General features: G+C 40.8%; 1 protein-coding gene across 4 annotated transcripts in view; it reads right to left on the bottom strand.

The window, feature by feature from the left end:
* The window catches only part of PCDH11X (protocadherin 11 X-linked), a 438,369-nt gene that overhangs the window by 219,793 nt on the left and 196,514 nt on the right, over positions 1 to 22,062 (bottom strand). For all 4 annotated transcript variants that reach the window (XM_042029283.1, XM_042029282.1, XM_042029284.1 and 1 more), the window contains one exon: positions 18,305 to 18,376. In XM_042029283.1, the coding sequence (XP_041885217.1) occupies positions 18,305 to 18,376 (72 nt within the window). The remainder of the gene's footprint in view (positions 1 to 18,304; positions 18,377 to 22,062) is intronic.

Below are 22,062 nucleotides of genomic sequence, written 5' to 3'. Positions count from 1 at the left end.
AAAAAAAAAAAAAAAAAAAAAAAAAAAAAAAAAAAAGGCACCTTACCATCATTTCTTAATCTAAGAACTATAAACTGGATACTAGGAAGGCTCTGACTTTCTCTACCTGGAGTACTGCTAAAAGCAAAGGAGAATTTGTTGTTTTGGTTTGGATTTTTTGATTTTAAGTTCCATAACAGAATAAAATCCCCTGTTCTTCTCTTCCCCCAATTCACGTGTAATAATAATTTCTCAATAAATTAGTACAGTCTCACCTAAATGCCAGGAAAGATTTTAAAGGCATATTAAGATTCTGATAATTCAGTGGTGACATGACTTTGACTGTGCTAATATTTAGTCAATGCAACATCTTAATTACTTTCTAGGGAAAATCCCAAATTTTCATACTTACCATTTGTGTTTAATGTTTTGGTGAATACCTTACACCAGAATCTCTCAGAGTGGGGCATCTACTTCCATCAAACTTTACCAGGCATGCACAGCATTCCTTGTTTCTCTTACTCACACACAACAACCTCGCTTGTGTTGTACTGTGAGGGAAATCCCAGAGATATAATCACTAAAATAGAGTTTACTCATCAGAACAAGGAAATTGCTTTGCAGAGATTAATCCCATATGTAAAAAATTGATCCTTCCTATGCTCCTCTCTGGATTCCTTAGGAAAGTAAGAGCTGCCTGAACCATTGGAGGGCTCAACACACGGAATGTGAAGTTCCTGCTTGGGTCTGTGACTGGTGGCTGCTGGTTCATAGTTCCAATGTAACACAGGGTGGGAGGTACAGGTGGTAACAAAAAATTAACTTGATAACCAGAGACATATTTTAACAGACCATAGAAAGATGAACTTAGAAAGAAGCCCAAATTCAATAACTTCTTGGATAGATTAACTCCAGCTTTCTAAATAATACAGCACAAATTAGAAAGGGTCACATTTATACTGGCTTTAACAGCCCCAGGAGGGAAACTACAGTGGTTGCCTTTGATCTATTGGCCTATATTAAACAGTGATGTGCTGGAGCATTGGGAAATGTCCTAATTTATTCCTGGAAAATACGTATGCATATTGTCAGATGGAACATTCTTTATGCTGCAGTGGTGTATTTTATGAGACTGATTAAGAAAAGTAAAAGGAGGCAGAGAAGTGTGTCATCCATCCCAAATTGAACAGGCTGGCTGGCTAAATGGCTGAGAAGCAATTTTGATTGAAATTCTTCGCATCAAGATATTCACTTTATTTTGTCCTACAAAATGCTCCTTTCTAAGCTCAGAAGCAAAGTAAAAAAAGAGGTGCATAATAAGTAACCAATTCCAGATCACAGATATTATAAGGGAAAATAAGAGTGCCCAACACTTACTAAGGTCTGTGCAGCTACAGACAAAGAACTGAACACAAGCAGCCACTCCTGAGCCAACCCTCAGCCTTGCAGGGCTCTTCCAGCAGGTGCTGGGGTTTGGGGTGTGAAGATGCAATAAAAGCAATGTCATGACACAACCATGGTGGGAGCTTTGCTGAGGTCTCAACACACCTGAAGGACCTTTAGAGCCTGGTACCCAGCCATGCAGCTCATAAACCTCCCGAGTTTTAGAGTGCTACACCTATACCAGAACCATTCCACCTGCACTGTGAGCTCCATGCACGTTCCAGAACACTTAGGAGCTTTGTTAACATGTGCTAGTTAAAAAGAAGAGAACAAAAAACCTGCCTAAGACGGGTAAAGAAATACAGCTCTTTTCTCAAACACAAGATCTGTCGGCCTTTTTCACTTTTTTTTCCCCCTCAGAGCAGAAATAGCAAATAGAGGAAGAAAAATAATTTTTCCTTTGCATTTTCTAAAATTGAATTTTCCCCGTTTCCCACATACGCTCTCACTGCATCACTTTCTGGCAATACTTTCTGTAAGGGGCAATGCTGCACATCCGTTTCTAATCAGAAGAATTTAATAATATTCCATCAGTGGAGGCAGTTTGCATTTATACTGCCAAACTTCTATTTCTTTTTTTTTTTTTTTTTTTTTTTAAGAAGAAATGTGAATTCTTGTTGCTAGCCAGAGTAGCTGTGGACATGAACAGCAGCCCAACTGCCTCCCTCTGCAAAAAAAGCTCCCCCCTTGGTACCAGCTGAAATTCTAATCAGAGTTCCCTCACAACACAGATACTGTAGGTGTGCTGTGCTAGTCATTGCTGTTATTATAAATGACATTTCAGGAATTGAGAAAATTGTAGCTTGTCAGTTGAGACCTGTAATCGTTTTCCATTCAGTGAAAGGGTTGAACAGGGCTGCTGGTAAAAGGAGGAAAAATAGATTCCCTTCTCGCTAATCTCAGAAAGACACAAGTGGTCTAAATTAACAATTAGCCTAGACGTGGAGGGAGATTTGTAATAACTCAGCATTAGAATGAGAGTTAGTGTGTTCTGATGGGAATTTAATAACCCCAATCAGCCCCAGGCTGCCCGGGACACGGGGAGGGGAGCAGGAGTGATCCCTGCACTGTCTGAAAGGAGCCCAGCAAATCCTTGGTGCCACCTGCACTGGCCACTCGTTTAGCAGTGACCACGCTGAGGGTTCAAGGGGCACGTGAAATACCACCTTAGGTGCACCTAAAGCAAGTAGAGGCCACGAGATAAATTGACTCCAGGAACAAAAGCTGTTTAATGTCCTGTGTAGCCCAAGAGGAGTTCCTGTGCCTGGTGCTGTTATTGCAGTCCTAAACAGAAAAGTCATTTTTATATAATCCCCTATGATGACTTTCAATTGCTCCCTCAAATGGAATAAATGAGAAGGATGGTTTAAACTTTCAGATGTTTAACTATGTCTTTCTACATACAAGATGCTTGTTGCTGTCTGTGCATGAAAAGAGAACTTATGTTCATAATCTAAAGTACAAGTTACATTAGAACTCTTCAAAAATTTTAATACCCTTTTTAGATGATAGCCTATATTAGAAATAAATATTCAGGAATAATTCAGAGTACAAGCAGATAACTATGAGATAAGCAGTGAAGAAAGGTAACGGACATGATTAATATTAAAGCTGTTGTAGTGGCCTACTGGGGAGGAGAAAAAAAAAAGTAATCAGTGTTAACCATAGACTTGAAACATCATCTTCAAAACCAGACAAACCTAAACCTCTGTTCCCAACAATATTAATAATTACCAAATATTACAATTTTCTGAGCAGGATCTCAGGCAGTCAAGTTAAGGAGAGCATCCCTTCTCTCCAAACTGCTGCAGCCCCAGCCCTGCTGTCAAAGCAAGTTGAAATCACACTGCCCACTTAGTCAGAAAATCAGAGCTCCCCTTCCTTCACATGAAGCACTTCATCCTCTGGTAAGCATTGCAAAAAGTCCAAAGCACTGTAGGAAGAATGGCTGTGTAATAAAAGTGTAATTGAAATGGCTGCACTGCTGCCTCATTTCATTACTCACACTGGCCTCTGCTTGTTAAATTTTAAGATCTCTTGGGAAACCAGTGCATAATATAACAACACTCCAGAGTGTCAAAACAACCCCTGCTATGATTTATCTCATGCATGACATCAAGGATCTATTTTAAAGTAAAGATTTTACCAGTAAAACAAGACCTTAAACTTTTCCAGTTCCCTGAATTTAAAGAATGTAGACTAAAAATTCTGGGCAAATTTAAGGAATTTCTGCAGTTCCAGTTGTCTTTGCCTTCCTGAAACATTTTGAGTCTCCTTGCTCCTTTGCATCTCCAAAGTCATTATAAGAAGAAAATCTAATCTGGTTCTCCTGAACAATTAGTATAAGAAAACAAAATTTCATCAAGGAGGCAACTAACAGAAGAAAAACAAACAAATACAAAATCCAATTACAAGCTTAGAAATTCTTTGTTTTAAAGTAATTTTAAAGTTCCATTCAACACACAGGGATTGCAAATACTGGTGGGTGACACACACCGACTTTTCAGGGAAGGATATCTGGATACCCAGCACACCCCTCCTGCCGTGGGTGCTCTCTTGGGCCACCTCCCAGCTGGCCTTTGTCCCACTTGGTGCTTTGAGGTCGCCTTTTAAACTACAGCTTTACTGGCCAGCTCTTCAATAAATGGGCTCTGGCAGGTAACAGAGGCAAAAGGTGCATTCCTGCACCTCCTTGCTAACTTCACCAGCAACTACAATTAAATTGGGAAGACCTTACACCCACAACTACCATCTGAAAAGTTCCTTCTGCCTCATGTTCCATTGCAGCAGGTAAGGTCACCACAGAGTATTTTGTGTTTTTGTTTCCAGGGACAACCACCCCATGCACAACAGCAGTGCCATTTCTCCATCTGGCCCTAATTTCCCCATAAAATCTGCCACGGCCATGGGATGTTACCTGTAGGAAACACACCATAAAAGTAATTTTCTCTGGGCTTAACTGGCAGTTTTATATTTTGTTCCTTCCACTCCACAGAGAAAGCCTTGACTCCCCTGCAGCCTTGACTAGGAGTCAGTAATAGGCCACATAACGCAATATAACTTTTTGCTCTCTGTTCCAGTAGCTCACTGCTGCTCTGGAAGATTGATCATTTCCAGCGGGCTTTTATTCAGAGGCAATTTCTTCTTTGTGCCAGGAAACTGTGGCTAACTCTGAGGTAAACACCCTGCCAGAGGAACTTTCAGAAGAATACTAAAGTAATGATTTAAGCAAGTACGTTTTACACCCACCTGCCCTTGCCTTGTAGAAGGTGACCCAAAGATCAGAGCAGCCTTAGAAAGGACCCAGAGCAGTTTCCCTCCAGGATCGCAGAGCTGCTCTTTTGTTCAGCACAGTCCTGCCACAAGAGCATGTGTCAAAGTCTCAGATGTGTCATGATACCCCCAACACTGCATCTCAGAGGAAAAACAGCAGAGGACACAAATTACAAGGGAGATTAAATCATTTTGAAAAACTCACCAACCATCAAGGTTAGACACATCAGGCTTTTGCTCTTTGTTTTTTCTGTTTCTCCCAGCTAGATCTAGTGAGTGAAGCCTTTAAGTGATGACTACTGCTCATCACCCAGCACCACTTGGTTTATTCTAACACAGACTGGTGTAAGAAATGCATTTCCTAGGCAATGACAAGAGGACAGCAGGCTGTCACAGGTAAATTTGGTAACCAGCTCCTTTTCATTCATCCATCAAATGCTGATCATCAGTCCTCAGCCCTTGGGAAGTGGCAGACCCACCAAATAACCCAGTCAGATCAATGCACAAGGAAACAGGCAACTGAAGCCCTGGGTCTCCATGCTGTTAACACACTCCTGCGTTCTCCCTCTTTTCTAGATAAATCTAAACAATTTAAACCTTACAGTCTGAAAGATATTGGGGAAATAGAAATCAATGGAAGCTTTGTTATTTTAAGAAAGCAATTCCAAGGAGTCTGATACATTGTCTCCTTAGGACTTCAGTTTGCATTTTTGTGCAATTGTGTGGCAAATCCTTTGGCTGTAGAAGAAAAACAAATAGAAAAGCTGTGTGGCCTTTGAATAAAAGAAAGAAATTAATCAGTTACCTGACTTCCACTTAGCATTAACATTACTGCTTGTTATTTAACTAAAAAAAAATTCAGCCTTTTATTGTTACAAAACCTCCACCCTTTCTGAACTCTGCAGGTCTGGCAGGGGCATCGACTATAATGATCCAGATGTCAAGGTCAGAAATATAAAGAACTGAGTAAACCAGTAATTTCACACTGTGTAGCGGTCTCCGAGAATACTGGCCCCTGACATATCATGCCATGAAGAAAAACAACAAACTTTCATTTTTGATTTAAAGAGTCTATGCTTACTCAAAGGTGCTTTGCTATCCCCCAAAGTTTCAGAGCAGAATAACCAGCCTTTACCAGTTGTCAACATTTAATAGTCTACACCCCAATGATTGATTTTCTTCAATTGGCTTTTTTTTCCTCTCCAACTCATGTATTTAGCTTTTAGGTGCAGCAGGTTGACAAGGCATCTATCATGGCTAAACAGACTAATTCAGAAGCATTTATTTTCTGCAGCCCTGTTTGTTTGGTCTTCTGCTGCATTCTTTGTTTTGTACATCCCCACGTACCAGCACAGGTTTGCCCTGTTTCTGCTACAATATCACAAAAACGCTGTTCTGTACTTCCCCTTCATTCTGCACCTCTCTCCTGACCGTCCTGACCGCCACCCTTCCCTTCCGAGGGAGTTTGGTTTATTTGGAGAAGGAAGATCATTGAGGAAGAACCTGTATAAGTGTTTTGGTAGTTATTAAAACACATTGAAGATGTACCTGCCTCATCTCATTTTAAAAAAATATCATCTCTCAAGACATTATATAAATGGAATAAAAATTCTCCTGTCCAGAAAGCTGGAAAGTATAACAGGCACCTATTTAAATCATGCTGCCCAATAATTCTGATATCTGAGTGCAAGTGAAAAGCACTACATTAAATGTACAGTGTCAGGGACATCCCGAGGTTTCTAAAGAAAAGAGATATCACTGGAAAAAATGGCAGCAACATCTGTTAAGGTCGTTCAGTGAAAACTTATCCCTGAAGACCTGAAGTATGCCTCCCAGAGGGATGAATTAATTCAGCAAAATATACAGCATGAGTTACCTGCAATCCCTTAAACTAGCACAGATGCCCCAGATGTCCCTCACAAAGCTAGGGACTAACTTAAAAATAATAAAAATAATAATTAAAAAAAAAAAAAATAATTCTGGGGTGTATTCTGAGCTTCATCTCAGATTGCGGAGACATGAAATAGGGAGTTAGAGCCTGCACAGGAACAGCGCAGAGGAGGCAGGAGGAGGGAAATCCTCCAACAGCAATCTTTATCCCTCAGGAAAACTGCACTAGACAATGTTTTTAAGATGTTTCTTAATAGTTAAGCCCCACCTCCTCTCTAGGAAGATAATTAAGTACTGTCTTTCATCTCACTGCTGTTTGGGGAGGGTAGGAGTGATACACTAATTCCTTGAGAACCAGCTGAGTTAAATCAGGCCTGTTTGCAAAAACTAAAATCTGCTAGAGCAAAAGCATCACTAATGGACTTCTAGCTGACAGAATAAATATCACTTGCAAGTAAACTAATATTTGAGGAATATGTGAGGAAAAGCTATTCTACATAAAGGAAAAGTCTCCTTCAATTACTGTCCATCTTGCAGATCCCTAGGAAATTTCCCAGCTCCTTCTTTCAGCTCTCTCTAGGTGGTTCTAGCAGGTGGCTTTATTCCCAATAAATACTGTTTTATCGTCTAGCTGAAGATTTTTTTTTTTAATCTTCTAACTGAAAATTTTTTTTCCCCTCAATCAGGATGAGTGCTGTAAAAAACTCGATAGAGAAGTTGCCTGCACAGTGTTGGGCATTACAATGGCCAGCAAGAGAGATTCATTCCTTCGAAGGGGAAAGCAGCATTTTTCCATTAAGTGAACTCTTGTCTAATACAGCAGCATATCTCTGCTGCTTAGAGTCTACACAACCCTTGCTATCCATGTTTCCAACCGAGTTGTTTACTTTCTCTCAAATCCTCAGCTTGGCAGAGCTTGTGAACAGCCTGCCACGCTGCTGAGCACAGTGCCACAAATATGAAAGAAAGAAGCAATTCTGAAGGAAGCACATCTGAAAGGAGGAAGATAAAATAGCGATGGCACGATTATTTTTATTTTATCAAGTTGCTGTAAAACTGCCAAGCCCAGAAGCTGAGCATTTTAGCTGTGTTCTGAAAAAAGAAATCCAGCAAACTCTCCCTCTCTCACTGCTTCTCTTTACAATTAAAAAAAAAAAAAAAAAAGTTCAGATGTTTCCAAATCACAACACTTGTAAATCCTGAAATAGAAAGAATGAAAAAGATCATAAAGCGTCCTTGTTTTAACCTAAATAGATGAAAATCTGTGTGCTGGGCAGAGATACGGAAGCAGATAAAGAAAAAAACAATTAGAATTCAAAAGAACCAAGAGCCTTGTTCTCACTGAGACCCGAGTGCCTCGTCCCACCATTTCCTGGGCAGGCTGCTCAACAGGGAAATCAAATCAGCACATATAAAGTGTAAGAATCCACCGTGGATCTTGGACTTGGTGAGCACAGAGATTTCTCCAACCTAACTAATTCTGCAAAATGATCCTTAATATCCAAAAATCAAACCTGGAAGGAGAAAATTTTAACATGTACATGACAGAGGAACACTGCAAAGATCAGGTTTTCTTACAGGGAAATAACTTTAGGAATTCAGAGTGTAAAAATGTAAGTATGAAATATTATCAGATAAACAACCCAGGATTAGAAATGTCCCCATATTGCAAATACTTCGGTAACTTATAATTAATTAATTTGGTAATAGTACTTCAGATTAGGACGACAGTGCCCCGAAAACCTTTAACTGTAAAAAACCGCAAGCACCTAGAACTAATCTTGTCCATGGCAATAACTGACTGTGGGCACCCTGGCAGAGGAAGTTTCCCCAAATGGTGGAAACTTGAGTATTTAATGTGAATCTTTGCTGAAGAGTGAAGAGGAATTTAGAATAAAATCCTGAGGGAGAACAGCAGCACAAAGAGAGGGCATGACAAATAAAACAAAGTGCAATTTCTGCCTCAGTTCATAGTTTACACCAGCTGTACTGCAGATATATAGTGAAATTCAGGGCATTACAAAGTACTGTGGAAATGTATGGATTTACAAACAAAGCAGTGGAATATGCATCTTTTCAGGGATGATGAATTCTCCTACGAACACCAACTGCTGTCAGAGTGTTTGCAACATTAATTCTTTTCTGAGTCTGGGAAACTTCTAGTATCTGTTAGAGTTAGAAAAACAGCACAATGCACAAGAATTAACTGCGGTATTTGGGAAAGCACAAAGGCATTGCAAAACTAAGCCAAAATGGAAAGTCTTGGTGATCACTTTCCAAACTGCAGGTGTTGATCTGCAGCACCAACATCTACTCTCTGGAGCCTGGCACTCTTTCCTAATGGTGTTTTCACTAATTCAACTTAATAAACAACTCAATTAGAACCAGTTTTCAAAATTCCAGCAAAACCCAGTTTGAATTCCTAGCAGCATGGAAGAATGCTGTAGGAGCCTTCCAAATCAATAAGTTCATCCATAGAAAGAATGATATAAACTCCCTTCCATCTTCAAGGCAGAGTTAGCTGCCAAACGAAAATATTTCATTTTCTAAGAAAAGACAAATAGTGTATCATAAAAACCTATTTTAAGCACATTTTGAGTTAGCACACAGATTCTGCTGTTCATCTGTGTCCTTCAGTTCCAAGCAGGCAGAATGCAGGCTGGACACGCCATTTCAGTGGCAATTGAGTCCAGGCCATCATTTTTTTGAGACTCCCTGTAATTTGTCTCCAAATGTGACACAAACTTGTGCTGTTGGACAGTGACAGAGACAAGCTCAGTCAGAGGGACAGAAACAGCTTCAACTCCTGTGGCCTGAAAATCAGTTATGGCTCCTGCTTTGCAGAAATAGGGGACAACAGGAAGTTGAAATGGGACAACACAAAGGAAAATAAAAAGAGATCTGGAGGAAGATCTCATTTGTTGAATTAGTTACAAGAGGGCATGTCTGTGTCCCCACACATTGCACAGACACTTGGATGCAGACCAGGGGACACAGGCAGGGGAGCCTTGTGGCCAGGCTGGACTCTTGACATTCCCAGCTCAGCATCTCAATTTGAATCAAAAGCTGTCAGAATAGGCAAAGTTTCCACAGCACTTTTTATTTTTCACTACTTCTCCATTTTGAAATCCCTTTTAGGTAAGAAAACCAATAAAATCTTAGCAAGAAGCCCCGTACAGCTTTATTGCCCAGTGAACTCATGAGGCACGGCCTGAGGAGTGAGAAATGTCCATTTTACAGGGCAGTGCTGCCCTGGGCTATAAGGACTCGACACAGATACCCTGAGTGGCACAGCAGCCACTGTACCCTCTGAGAGGGTTCCTGTCTCCTTGCAGAAACAAAAACACTGCAAATGTGCACTCTGATAATCTCCCCTCATATGCCTCGTTATTTATTGGATTCTTTCTCAAAGGCAGATGGAGAGGGCAGGGGTGTTAATCTCATTTGGGATTGAATGAGTCCATAATACCCATTACCATATAGGCACTGGGGCACTGAGTTGGAGCATATCTGCTTTATATGCAACAATTTTCAGCCAAAAAGCTAATCAGACTATAAAATATCCTTCAAGAAAAACAACTGATTTCGCAGATGAGGAGCTGCCTGAGAGGGCGAGCGAGCTGGCAACCCAGAGCCACCATCTCCACTACAGACAAAGAACAATAATCATATAACTTAATGGACTGGTGAAATCCCACAGTTCAGTTAACTAAACTCAGTCAAAATCTCTTTTCGGCACCGAAGATGTATGAGAGAGTTTGGGTGTGCACTGGATGGCATTGGTGAATAATTTGTCCCCCAGCACTGGGTTTTGGCCTTCATCCTTTGTGACCAATAGTAAAATATTCAGTGTTACAGAATCACAGCTGTGGAGAACCTCTGCAGGTGAAGACCTCACACAATGAACTGAGTGCCTACTCCTGCAGACAAGACTTTATGGCTGTGTTTGCTATCCAGAAAGAAAAAAAAAAAACTGTGTTGCTAATTCACCAGGAATTAAGACATAATGTTCTTACTAAACACTGGAAAAGTTTACACTAAAAAAAAAAAAAAAAAGCAATCAACCAAACAAAAACACCACCACCAATAAAAGATGGTTACAAGTTTCCTAAAAACAGTGCGGGAAAGAAAACCTCAGGAGACCAACTGAGAGTTGAAAGCCCAAAGCTTCCAGAAGCTTTCTCTGAAACACTCTCCATGCAAAGGTCCACACAGGAGCCAATACCATTTTTAAGATTTAAAACACAACACCAGAGAGATTTTATGTTCATGCTTTGCAAAGGCTTTTCGGGCTGTTCCTCTCACTCCCAGATGCATAAATCCCTACACTGGTGGGGCAGTGAAGAGGGTGGATCTGCTCCTGAGCACGGCCCCTGCCTCCCTTTGCAGCTAACTGCCAGTGACAGCCAAGTGGACACTGGAAAATGGACACCTCAATGAATCACAGCTCATTTATGTTTTCCATTTCAAGATTTATGCACGTTGAGCACAGCTCAGAGCAAGGAAGTTACAGTCCAATGCAACAATGATTTTGATACTCGGAGCTTTCTCCTAAATAACGAGGATGTCTCTGCTCCCTCGCCAAAAGGGGGTGATGGCAGAGAAATGCTGTGGGGAGGAAAGTCATTCCAAGCATCCCCATGGATAACTGAGCACCTCACAGATCTTATCTACATTTTCTGAAAGCAGGCCCGTGTGATTTACTCAGACACTGACAGAACTCCGTGCATCTCCCAGGATGAAGGAGCAGCTGTCTACCTGCCCTTTTTAAACAATGTCATTGGATGTTTCACTGCTGAATGCCCATCTCCTCCAACTCAGTGTGAGGAAAAGGAGGATAAATCCCCTGGCCTGCTCTGAGCAGCACAGCTCCCTCCTGCAGCCCCAGCCTGATGCACACTGACAGGAGCTTTCTGGGGTTACCTGTTTTCATGCACACTGGGCTGAGTGTCCAAGGGATGCTCTACACCTGAGCTCCCTGCTCCTCCTACCAATTCTTTCCTCTTTACACTGCTGTTCGAGTCTGTAACAGCAACACTGACATGTCAGAAGCAAGAGGAAAGAAAAGATTTAACAGTGTGAGCCAAAGGAATTAGGCAGACAACACTGCTGTCACCGAGCACAAAAAAGAAAAAGACATTCTACAAGGGGAATGACTTAGAAACCATTTAAATATTTCAAGGTAGTGAGGACCTGAAGCCTTTGCTGTGGGCTAATTTTCCATTGAGCAGTTTTGACGTCTGGGCTGTGGGAGCACACGGAGCAGTCTGACAGAGATGAGCACACCGAGCTCCTGTCGCCGGAGATGCGGCCCCTGGAGCGCCGGCTGCTGCTGGACCCAGCACTCCACGGGGACTGTCTGGGGAGGCCTGGCTGCTGTTAATTAACTCGTGAGAGAACTCTATATTGGCTCAAATTGAGTGGGTTTTTATCATAGAATCACGGGCCGGTCTGCAAAACAGACAGATAAACTTAAATGAAATGGGAATTCTTTTCTGCTTTTGTAATCGTCTCCCCTGCTGAAATCAATAGCAAATTCAGTGCTCACAGCTCTGAGAGCCTGCTTCTTTTTGTCCTTATTTTCTCTGAGTGACTTTTCAGCTACATCAGCGACTAACCTCCAGTGTCCATGCACTATGGCAAAACCGGATCTTTACAAAAATATACAATATTTTTTTTCAAGTCTGTCTGAAATCCTACTAGATTAATAAAAATAGAGTTCTTCCAGTCGGCCAGGTAATCTCAGCAACCCTACTCCACTGCAAAGTCTTGATTCAATTAGAAGTAAGATTTTATTTGCAAACATCTTGTAATTACTTTTTTTATTTTACAGTTGAATACTCCCAGTGGCCTACTACAGGCTGATATACTGGTTTATATGTGGCGAGTTGGTGGTGTTCTACTCCATATTAATGGCAATCAGGGAAAACTATCAATAGGCAAGAAATTGTTAGTACCCCTTTCCACTGAGTTACCTTCCAGCCCTGTACCCTGATTTCTGGATACATTATTTGTTCAGGAGATCAGGAATAATTAAGTGTGGGTTTTTTTCTCTTAAGTTTCTTAATAAAATGTTGTTTCATAGCTGCAGATACTCAGATCAGGCCAAACCAACCGTCTGCTTTCAGTTGGCTTCAAGCTTGTGAGGCCTCCCTTTGAAGAGATAAAGTAGCAGGTTTTAAGACTGGAGTGCTCAAAACAGTTCAGATATTTATTCAGATGATTCTAATTGCATTTAGAATCCTCACACCTTCTACTCTGATATGGTCTTTTAGTACTGGGGTTTTTTTTGTTTGGTTGGTTTTTTTTTTGTTGTTGTAGTTGTTGGGTTTTTTTTTTGTTTTTTTTTTTAATTTACCCAGTCTTTTGTGTTAGCACTCAGGATTACAATTGAAGTTCCATTAAATAAGAAATATATTCAAGGAATGTTTGAATTTACTAAGGCACCAAATAAAATGGGAATATTTTGAGCACAAAGACCCTAAATACTGAATATAACCTGGGTGTGAATAAACTGTAAAAATCTGTTTAGGTGGCTAGTTTGTGTTGAAGACACCAAACCAGGAATAAAGCTTTGTTTTCATTCTGACTTTGCTTTTGAGCCCTAAAGGCTCAAGCTGTGACCTAAGAAAACAGAGCACACCAGGACTCCATGAAAAATAATTCAATACCCATGAACTGTAGGAACAAAATACACACAGAATTCTTATTAATTGCTTCTCTTTAAATAGTTAATCACAGTTGCTAATATTTATTCCTAATTTAAAACACTTTTTTTATAATAAAAAAAAAAAACACCAAAAAACAACCTATTTTAATCTTGAGTGTTTTTAAAGCCAAGATCAAACCACGAGCCATATTGCAATATATCTCACTTGTCAATGAAATGAGTGCCTAAATAAGTACCTTCAAGCATATGTATCAGAAGCAGAGTAGCAAATGTGGTTGGATTATATTTATTTGCTTATATTTATTATTGGCAGCTTTTTGCCTGTGAGCAGGAGGTGGACTCACTCCAACCCTTCCCAGCACGGTGGGTGAGGGGAACAAGGTGAATTGCCAACTCCCCTAATAAGACATCTCTGTTAGAGGGTGCTTGGAGACTTTTCTCTCCAGAAATACTCAGGGGAAAGCCTGGCTGCAGATTAGGGTTTGAAACCATGAAAAGAACAAAAAGTGCTGCATATGGCTCTGCCTGCATTGCCGGGCATTTGGAGGGAACGAGAATTACATGACTTGATTTACTTTACAAAAACTGATTAGTAAAACCCCCTGTGGATTTCTTAACTATACTGTGGAGGGATATAAGATTAGTGTAGCAATTCCCATCATCAAACGTATTTACTGCTAAAATATTGGATTAGTGATGTTGTTATCCACTGTTCCAAGATTATAAAGTGATTCTTTAAAATTGAGCAAAAAAAAAAAAAACCCTACGCTCTATCATTTGTAATTAGATTTGAGTCTGAGTGGTTTTGCCTTTCCAGAAAAAGTAATTTTGCTTGAAAAAACCCAAAATGGACTGTGCTCTGCACACAAATAAAGAGAAAATAAAACTTCAGATTTGGAAGAATCCTCTTCTGCTTTTGAGAGACAAATGGTTGCATTTTGTCTGTATCTTACTGTTCCTGGTTGTGATGCTCAGTGCTGTGGAATGCCCCACCTTTACACCAGCTGGTAATAAAGCCCTGTTGGTGTGAGATATGGCTTATTGTAACACACATGAGTGTGCAAATCATCATCCTCAGACACTCAACCCTCCTGGAGAACTTTGAGGAGAAGGTAATCATTGTCTCAGTTTCCACTGACAGCATGAACTGTGAAGGAGGAAGAGCATGAGGAGAGGGGATAAATTAATGTGTTCATTAAAGTAATTATGCTACATTTGGGCCAGGAAGATTAATGCAGCTGTATCCTGGCTTTTTAGCCATTATCTTCAGTGACTAAAAGCACTTGGAGTTCTTACAATTAATAAACAAATAAAAAGCTACAGCACTAACACCACCTTCTCACATTTTATCCTGTTGAACACCTCTAGGAACCACTTGTATGAAGTGTTTCAGGGAGACACATAATAGACAGGAATGTAGGAGTCACCGAAAGAAAAATCAAATCAGAAATATTCTGCAACTGCAGAGTGGGAGTTTTGTTGTACCTGTCATGCTGGCAAATTTGCCACTACCGCAGTTTAAACTTAATCCTTTTCTTATTGTGGTAAATCCCTATTGTCTCTTTCTAGATTCATCTTCCCAGCAATGATAGAATCAGAGTTTTTAAGGTGGGAGAAGCCCTCTAAGATCATTGTGCCCAACCATTGACCCGGCACTGCTGTGGTCACCACTGAACCGTGTCCCCAGGTGCCACATCCACACACCTTTCAAACACCTCCAGACATGGTGATTCCACCATCTCCCTGCGCAGCCTAATCCCAGTGTTTTCAGTGAAGAAGTATTTCCTGTCATCTCATCTAAACCTTGGCAAACCTTTAGGCCATTTCCTCTCATCAGTCAGTTGTTACCTGGGAGAAGAAAACAACCCCCTCCTCACCAGAGTCTGGGAGAAACAATTTGTTTCTGATTCAGAATCATGGCAGTCAATATTATTTCGTGCCACTGCCACACAAAATTCAGCATCAGCAACATCAAAAATTTAAACAATCACAGATGACTTTGATTTTAAATTGTCCTGTTTATAATGGACTGTAAATATACAGACTATAAATACATAATCTTAACCGCAGTAGCTCTGAGCAGCCTTGACAGGGTTTATCAGCTAAATGTTTAATCAGGCAAAGCAGCAAAAAACATAACCACAGGAATACATGGTATTTAGCATTTAAATAAAGCTTGTAAACCAATGACAAGTCTATTTGGGCAACTACTCCCACACATGTTCCTTATCTGCAAAGGTCTTGTCCCAAATTTATTGGAACGAGTCTCTCATACTTTATTTTCCAGGCAGTAACATCAGTTTCCATTCTGAGTTAACAGGAAAAGATGCAGAAAACTACAAGTTAAAAGGCACGGCCATGAAAAAAGAATTTCCACAATGTCAATGCCACACTGCTCTGTGAACTTATTAAACAACAGCCAAAAACCCCTAAAAACTAAAACTGTAAAATCAAGAACAAAAACACCACCACACAGAAGAAGAAATGAGCCTGACAAAGTGCTACAGCTCTTCTTTTTTTATCTAATTGTGACCTGGCTGCTTCCAAGATCAAACCTTGAGCAAAGAAGGCAAGTGAGAGCCATGGCAGCACAAATGCCTCCCTCCCTGGGCACACAGAGCTCCATTCCTTGTTTCCCCAGACTGTAACCTCTGTGTGAAATTGCCCTGCTGCTAATGGGTACCAGCTTCTCCCCTCCTGATATCGGGGCCAGATGTGGTTCTTTCTGCTCCACTGCCCGCTTGGCCCTGCACAGCAGCCGTGCTCTCAGCTGTTTCACTCCCTCTCTGCTGACAGAGCACATCCCACAGCAGCTCTCAGCACTGAGCAGCTCTGAGCAGCCCAAGCACACACAATGATTTTTTATTGTTATTATTAAGTAGACAGAAGCAGTGAGCCTCTCCCTTGTGTGCGGGATTCAAAAAACTCTCAGGGAGATAACACCTTTTTGTACAGAGGAATTGGCTTTACTCGTGGCTCATTCCAGCAGCTTTTAAATACATTTCTCCTCCTTTTAGAGCTGGGAACCATTTGCTTTATGAGCACCATTTGGATCATTTGCCTGTTACTCATAAAACAGACAAAGCTTTTATCCATGCCATGAATTTTTACTCACTTTATACAAAATACCTAAGGAGGGATTTGCAGTGGCCAGAATTACATCGATGAAAGAATTAACAACTAATTTAATTTTCTGCTACAATAATGGTTCCAGCAGTTTTTGATTTTGTTGATTACATTTCTCTTCTCCAAGAAATAAAAAAAACATATTAGTAGTAGCTTCTTTGTATGTATTTGTTTGCAAAACCAGACTTTGTAAAAATTGAAAATAAATAGGAATGACAAAAATATTTTATGAATTTGAATCTTTGTGGTTATTAAGTAAAGCTGTGGCAAATGCAGCCTTCAGAAGCAATCAAACACCACGGTGATGGTCTGAATGCTCAGCAAGAACGATGGTTCCCGTCAGCACTGGGACAGTGCAACAGAATATTTCTTTGACAGGACTGCTGGCAACAGTCACACAAACCACCAAGGAAAAGTGCCTGCAAAATTCACCTCTGTCACCCATGTTGTTCATGCACCAGTGCCCCACTAAATGACAGTCACAGGATCAAACTGCTTCAACAATTCCTCTCTCAACTCGGAAGCCAAAATTCTCTCTCCTATGCCAAAAACCCAAAACCCGGCCCCAGCTCCAAGCTCCTGCTCACACTGTAGGTGAGGAAACAGGAGGAGCCCATCAGCCCTCCCTCCATGCTCCATCAGCTGTACAGGAACTGCTGGAACCAGACACTTCCCTTCAGTTTGTTCCTGCACATGAAGAGTTAATGTCTGCTGTTGACTGAGGACCACAACAAGCCCCTGCAGGACTGCACATAAACATCATTGATTGTGGACACAGATCGATGAGGCTTAACTATGGTGATTAGCAGCTGCCTGGATGGAGGATTTGGGAGGTTTGGCCATGCAGGGGCTGGAGACAGGACACGCACACTGCACCTGGGAGCCTCTTATCTGGGAAAGAGGGAAAATCCTGTGCTTTGGAGAGCAGCAGCTGGGGGACTTCCCTGCAACACCAGGCTTGCAGATTTGCAGATAGCCATCTCCTCTCTGCATGGACAAATATAAACACCACATATCTGTGACTGCAGGGAGGAATTTATCAGTTGAGAGCTTGTATATTTTAATCAGCTCTATAGATTGGCCCATGGAAGCCTGCACATTGCACCTTATAAAGAAATTGCACTCAGGCATGAGCAGAGCTAGCAGGAACAGAGGTGTGAGGTTTTTTCGTTTCTACTTCTAAATTCCTATGCTTATTTGCCACAAGCTTCAGGAGTAAAGAGGCTTCTAGAACAAACCCAACTTCTCGGATTTCATATTTGCCTGCTTCTTTTGTTCCCTCACATCACCTCTGAAGCCACATATTCCATGTGCAGTACACTACCCTAATACACAGGGAATAAACAGCAAAAATGCCTCTGAACTCCTGCACATAAAACATTTATAATAAACAATTTGCTCAAGTAACTACAAAGGCCAAAACATTCAAACCCGCTCTGTGTTAAGAAAGATTTCATACTAATATCCACATTTCTTTATCCCTTCTTGCAAGATTAGTTATTGCTTCATTCTTAACCGGTTAAGTCCTCATGAAGCAAAAGGTTGATCTCTCAAACCTTCCTCTCAAAACAACAAACTTCCACCACTTCATTTCTACACCAGTTTATTGTTGCTCCCAGTTTATTGACACACCAATAAAACCACCAAAGTAGTTCTGTTCTGTTGAGTTTTGCAAAGTTTTTAAGCCCATATGAAGTACAAGCTGAAGGCAAGATAATGCCAGCATTTCTCCCTTAAAAAGAAGCTCAGACTTCAACTGAAGGGGCACCACCAATAGTCTGGGCAGCCAAAAACCCGAACAAATCATTTGGACATAAATAGAAGAACCACAGCTGCAGCATTTCTTTGCAGGTTATTTCCATGAATACTTACAGAAACCACCATTACAGAAAACAAGTTACCAGAAAAGTTGTTCCAGCCTACCTGTGGCTGAGTCCAGGGCTCCAAGGTTGTTTCTTTCAAAGGAGTTTGTGGCCTTCCCACTTCCTTTGTGTGCTTTTAGGAGAGAAAATATGTGTCAATGATTATGTTAGCATTCAGCATTAATTTCCTTTAAGGGAATTAAACAGGTACAAAATCCATACAATAATGTATCAATGTGTCAGGACTGCACACATTTGGAGTAGGTTTTAGGGAACTTTTTTTTTTCAGCTAAGTAACTTATATAGAGTTGCTCTATCTTTCAAGGTGTGGGCATACACACCTTCATCTGTGTGTCCAGATAAAAAGTTCAGACAAAAATATGAAATTATTTGCCTCCAAAGTAGAGCTCAGCAGCAGAAATTCAGAGGGAACTCAGCTCTGGTTTCTCTGTCGTTTCCTGCCCAGGCTGTGTTATGCTTACTGTAACTTAAATGGATGAATCAAAAGGAATTTTATGGAAAACTCTTTTAAAGGCTGCTTCATTTGGTTGTGGAGCCATGTTTTCAGACGAAAGCCCTTGTCTTTCCTTAATGTTCTTCAGAGCTGGAGCCAGGAGACAGAGCAGTTAAAGGCTTTGGGTCTCCTTGACTTCCCACTACTTACAATGTTTTAAGAACGACCACCCCAAATGAAAAATCCGCATAATCAAATAGATTACTGTGGTCTTCAAAGAAGAAGACTTCTGATCCTTCACACTTTGTTTTTTAACAATATCAAAACACCCTGCAATTACTTGTTAACGACTGTAATCACCCTGCTTCAATCATAAATGTGTAAGATATTTGGTCATTGGATTGAGCATTGAATAGGATGGTGGCTCCTTTTAATTTTCTCCACATGTGTTTCCAGTGAGGGAACTTTACACACTGCTGTAAAGGATACAAGTCTCATATTTCCTTTGTCCCTAAATTTTTGTTCTGTCGTAAAACAGAAACAGTGGCATTCACAAGAGTAAAAAAAAAAAAAAAAAAAAAAATATTATTCCTCTGCTGAAATACTTTTTAAGTAGTACCAGGATTCTCCTCCTCCTGAAATACATCCCTAATATCCTACCCTTTGAACACTGCCTTTGACAATGTCTAATACAAATATCATATTATCCAGGTCTCACATTAGAGTGATCTAAATGTCCATGGAGACTTCAAGGATTGATAAAGAAAAGGAGAGAGATGCCATTGGATTTTCTGTCACTCACAACAAACTACGGCTGCTTAAAAGGAAGCATTGTTTTTTTAATACAGAATTTGTGGGCAATTTCAGTTTGCATGGAGCATTCACAGGGCTTCTTTCAAAAAAAAAAAAAAACCCTTATTAAATGGCAGTTGTGTTTTGGCAGGTTGGATTGCCTGTAATAATAGATTACAGGCAACAATTTTTACCATTTTTTGTTATCTTATTTTTTGGGGTAGCAATGGAATATGATTCATTCTTGAAATAGAACAATAAGTGCATTTCAAAAGAAAGAAGAAATAACCACAGATTTAGTGAATGCTAAACAGAGTTAAAATAAATGCATCTGGAAAGGGAAGGTTGTGTTTTTCATGTGTTCAAAAGCAAATGCTTTCTACCTTATAATCTTGCTTTAATCATCAGCCGTCAAAAGGACCCAAACACACAATGAAAATTATTAAACATATCAATTGTGGTGCTAAGATACCATAATAATTCCACATGGGATAGCCTGCCAGGAACTGACATTAAAAATCACGCTATTTCTTGAGAAATAGTTTTTCTTGGCATTTCACACCAGTTTTTTTATACAACATTTGTCCACTCAGAGAGCCAAGAGAAAAATGAATAAACAAGTGTATGATTATATGAAGAAAACAGAGGCAAAAGTACACTTAGGTGCAACAACACAAAAGTGTTTGAGTAACACTGGAAACCACATTCCAAATCTCAGATATGGCTTAATGAAGCCCCAAAGAACTTAATGATGAATTTTCTTTAGCCTCCTTTACTTCCTGAAATTCCCCCTACCTTGCACCTAAAGAGACCCTCTCACCCCACTCTGGAGATAAACATCAGGAAATGGGGACAACGCACAGGAAGAGTGGAAAGAAGCAGACTGCAGGGTAGCTGCTGGTCAGTCAGCAGGCTGCTCCTGGAGCACAGGGAAGGAGGACAAAAGCAAGCAGTAGCTCCTTCATCCCTACAGACTTTCCTCACATGGGAAACATCTCTGTGGCTCTCACTCCAGCTGTGCATTGCTGTTTCAGAACTCCAGAAATGAAAGGCCCTACACACAGATCTGCTTTGCCACGGAGAACCCGGGAGGGTATTTGTATGATCCCTTTCCAGCACGGACAAATACCTTCTACACGAGCTGTGAACCCACAGAGGACAGCTGACACCGACCCAGTGCCTGCACCAGTGACAAGAGGTAAATCCTCTGCAGCTCCAGCGTGGCAGCTGCACCTCTCCACGTGTGAAACCCGCTCTGAGCTACCTGCTACTACAGCAGCTGCACCTGGAGTACAGAGAGAGCTCCTTACTCAGCCCTCGCTGAGATACACACACACACTGGTAATGGATCACACCAGCAGCACTTATCCACAAGCTCTCTTTTCTCTGCTATAAAGAAAGATGTAGTAATGAGAGAATCATCCCAGGAGCTTCTTCCTTCCAGCACGGATAAAGAAGCTCTTACTAAAACTGGGAAGTCTCTGGAAGCCTTTATCCCCTCATTTTGCTTGGGGCATCTTCCTGCAGCCTTCTGCAGCTTCCCCAGTTCCTCTGATGGAACAATAGACTGCACCCACAGTCTTTTTGTTTATGTTCCCTCCACTTCTTCAATTTGACATTTAAGTTTCACACATAGAAGAAAACTGTGCTCATAATGAGATAAAGATGGAATGATTTCAACCTGGATATTACATTATGGTTCCAGCAGTGCCATTAGAGCTCCCTCAGCCCTTGTACACGCAACCAATTACAATTTCTTCAGCAGGCAGGCCTGACTGGTGGAATAAATGAGGTTCTTTCCGTGTCTGACGAGCCACCTGTCACTGCTGTAACAGCCAACTGCTGTTCCATGAGCATGGGGCATACCTGGGCAGCTGATTCTGCTCCTACAGCTCATCCAGCTCCTCCTGACATCTCCCCCTCTGCCAGAGCTGAGGGAGACACGTTTTGCTCTAAATCCTTACCTGACACTCTGTGTCACGGCTGTGGTACAGGCAGCGAGCGAGGCAAAGAAAACCCAAGGAAGCACATAAAATCTTGCTGGCTCTGAAAGTTTCCTTTATCTCTGTGATCCCCTTTGTCCACTGGGAAATGCAGTAATTTTGACTGTTCCCCAAGGCCAGGCACTCCTGTCTACATCAAGTCCAATTTTCAGGTATTTTCAATATGAAAAAAGTTCTGGTTTGCTGAGCCATCATACAGCCAGTCCCATCAGTCTTCCACCTGACCACCTAGAAATTACCCTGATCAATGGGGTTAGCAATCAATAAAGTCCAGCATAATAACCAGGCAGTAAAAAGACTGTGCACAAAATATTTTGCTGATATTTGGAATTTTCTGTCTGGTTGTAACAGCAAAACAAAGCTTTAATATTTAATCAAAGCAGTTATTAATTTTTTTTTTTAGGGGAAAATGAAACTTATCATGAATATTTCCTGTTGTTTATTAGGAGCAATAAGTTAACAAACATATAATTATTTGTGACAACTTGACAGGTAATATCCAGGCTTCCAAAACCTACCAGAGAAAATTAACTGTAAACCAGATTTTAAAGGTTATGAAAGGCAGTGTTT

Source organism: Corvus kubaryi, unplaced genomic scaffold, assembly GCF_017639235.1.
Source record: "Corvus kubaryi isolate FWS band 111438036 unplaced genomic scaffold, C.kubaryi_AGA036_p1.0 37322, whole genome shotgun sequence".
NCBI lineage: Eukaryota > Metazoa > Chordata > Aves > Passeriformes > Corvidae > Corvus > Corvus kubaryi.
The sequence above is the reverse complement of the archived record's forward strand: the minus strand, read 5'-3'. Positions and strand labels throughout refer to the sequence as shown.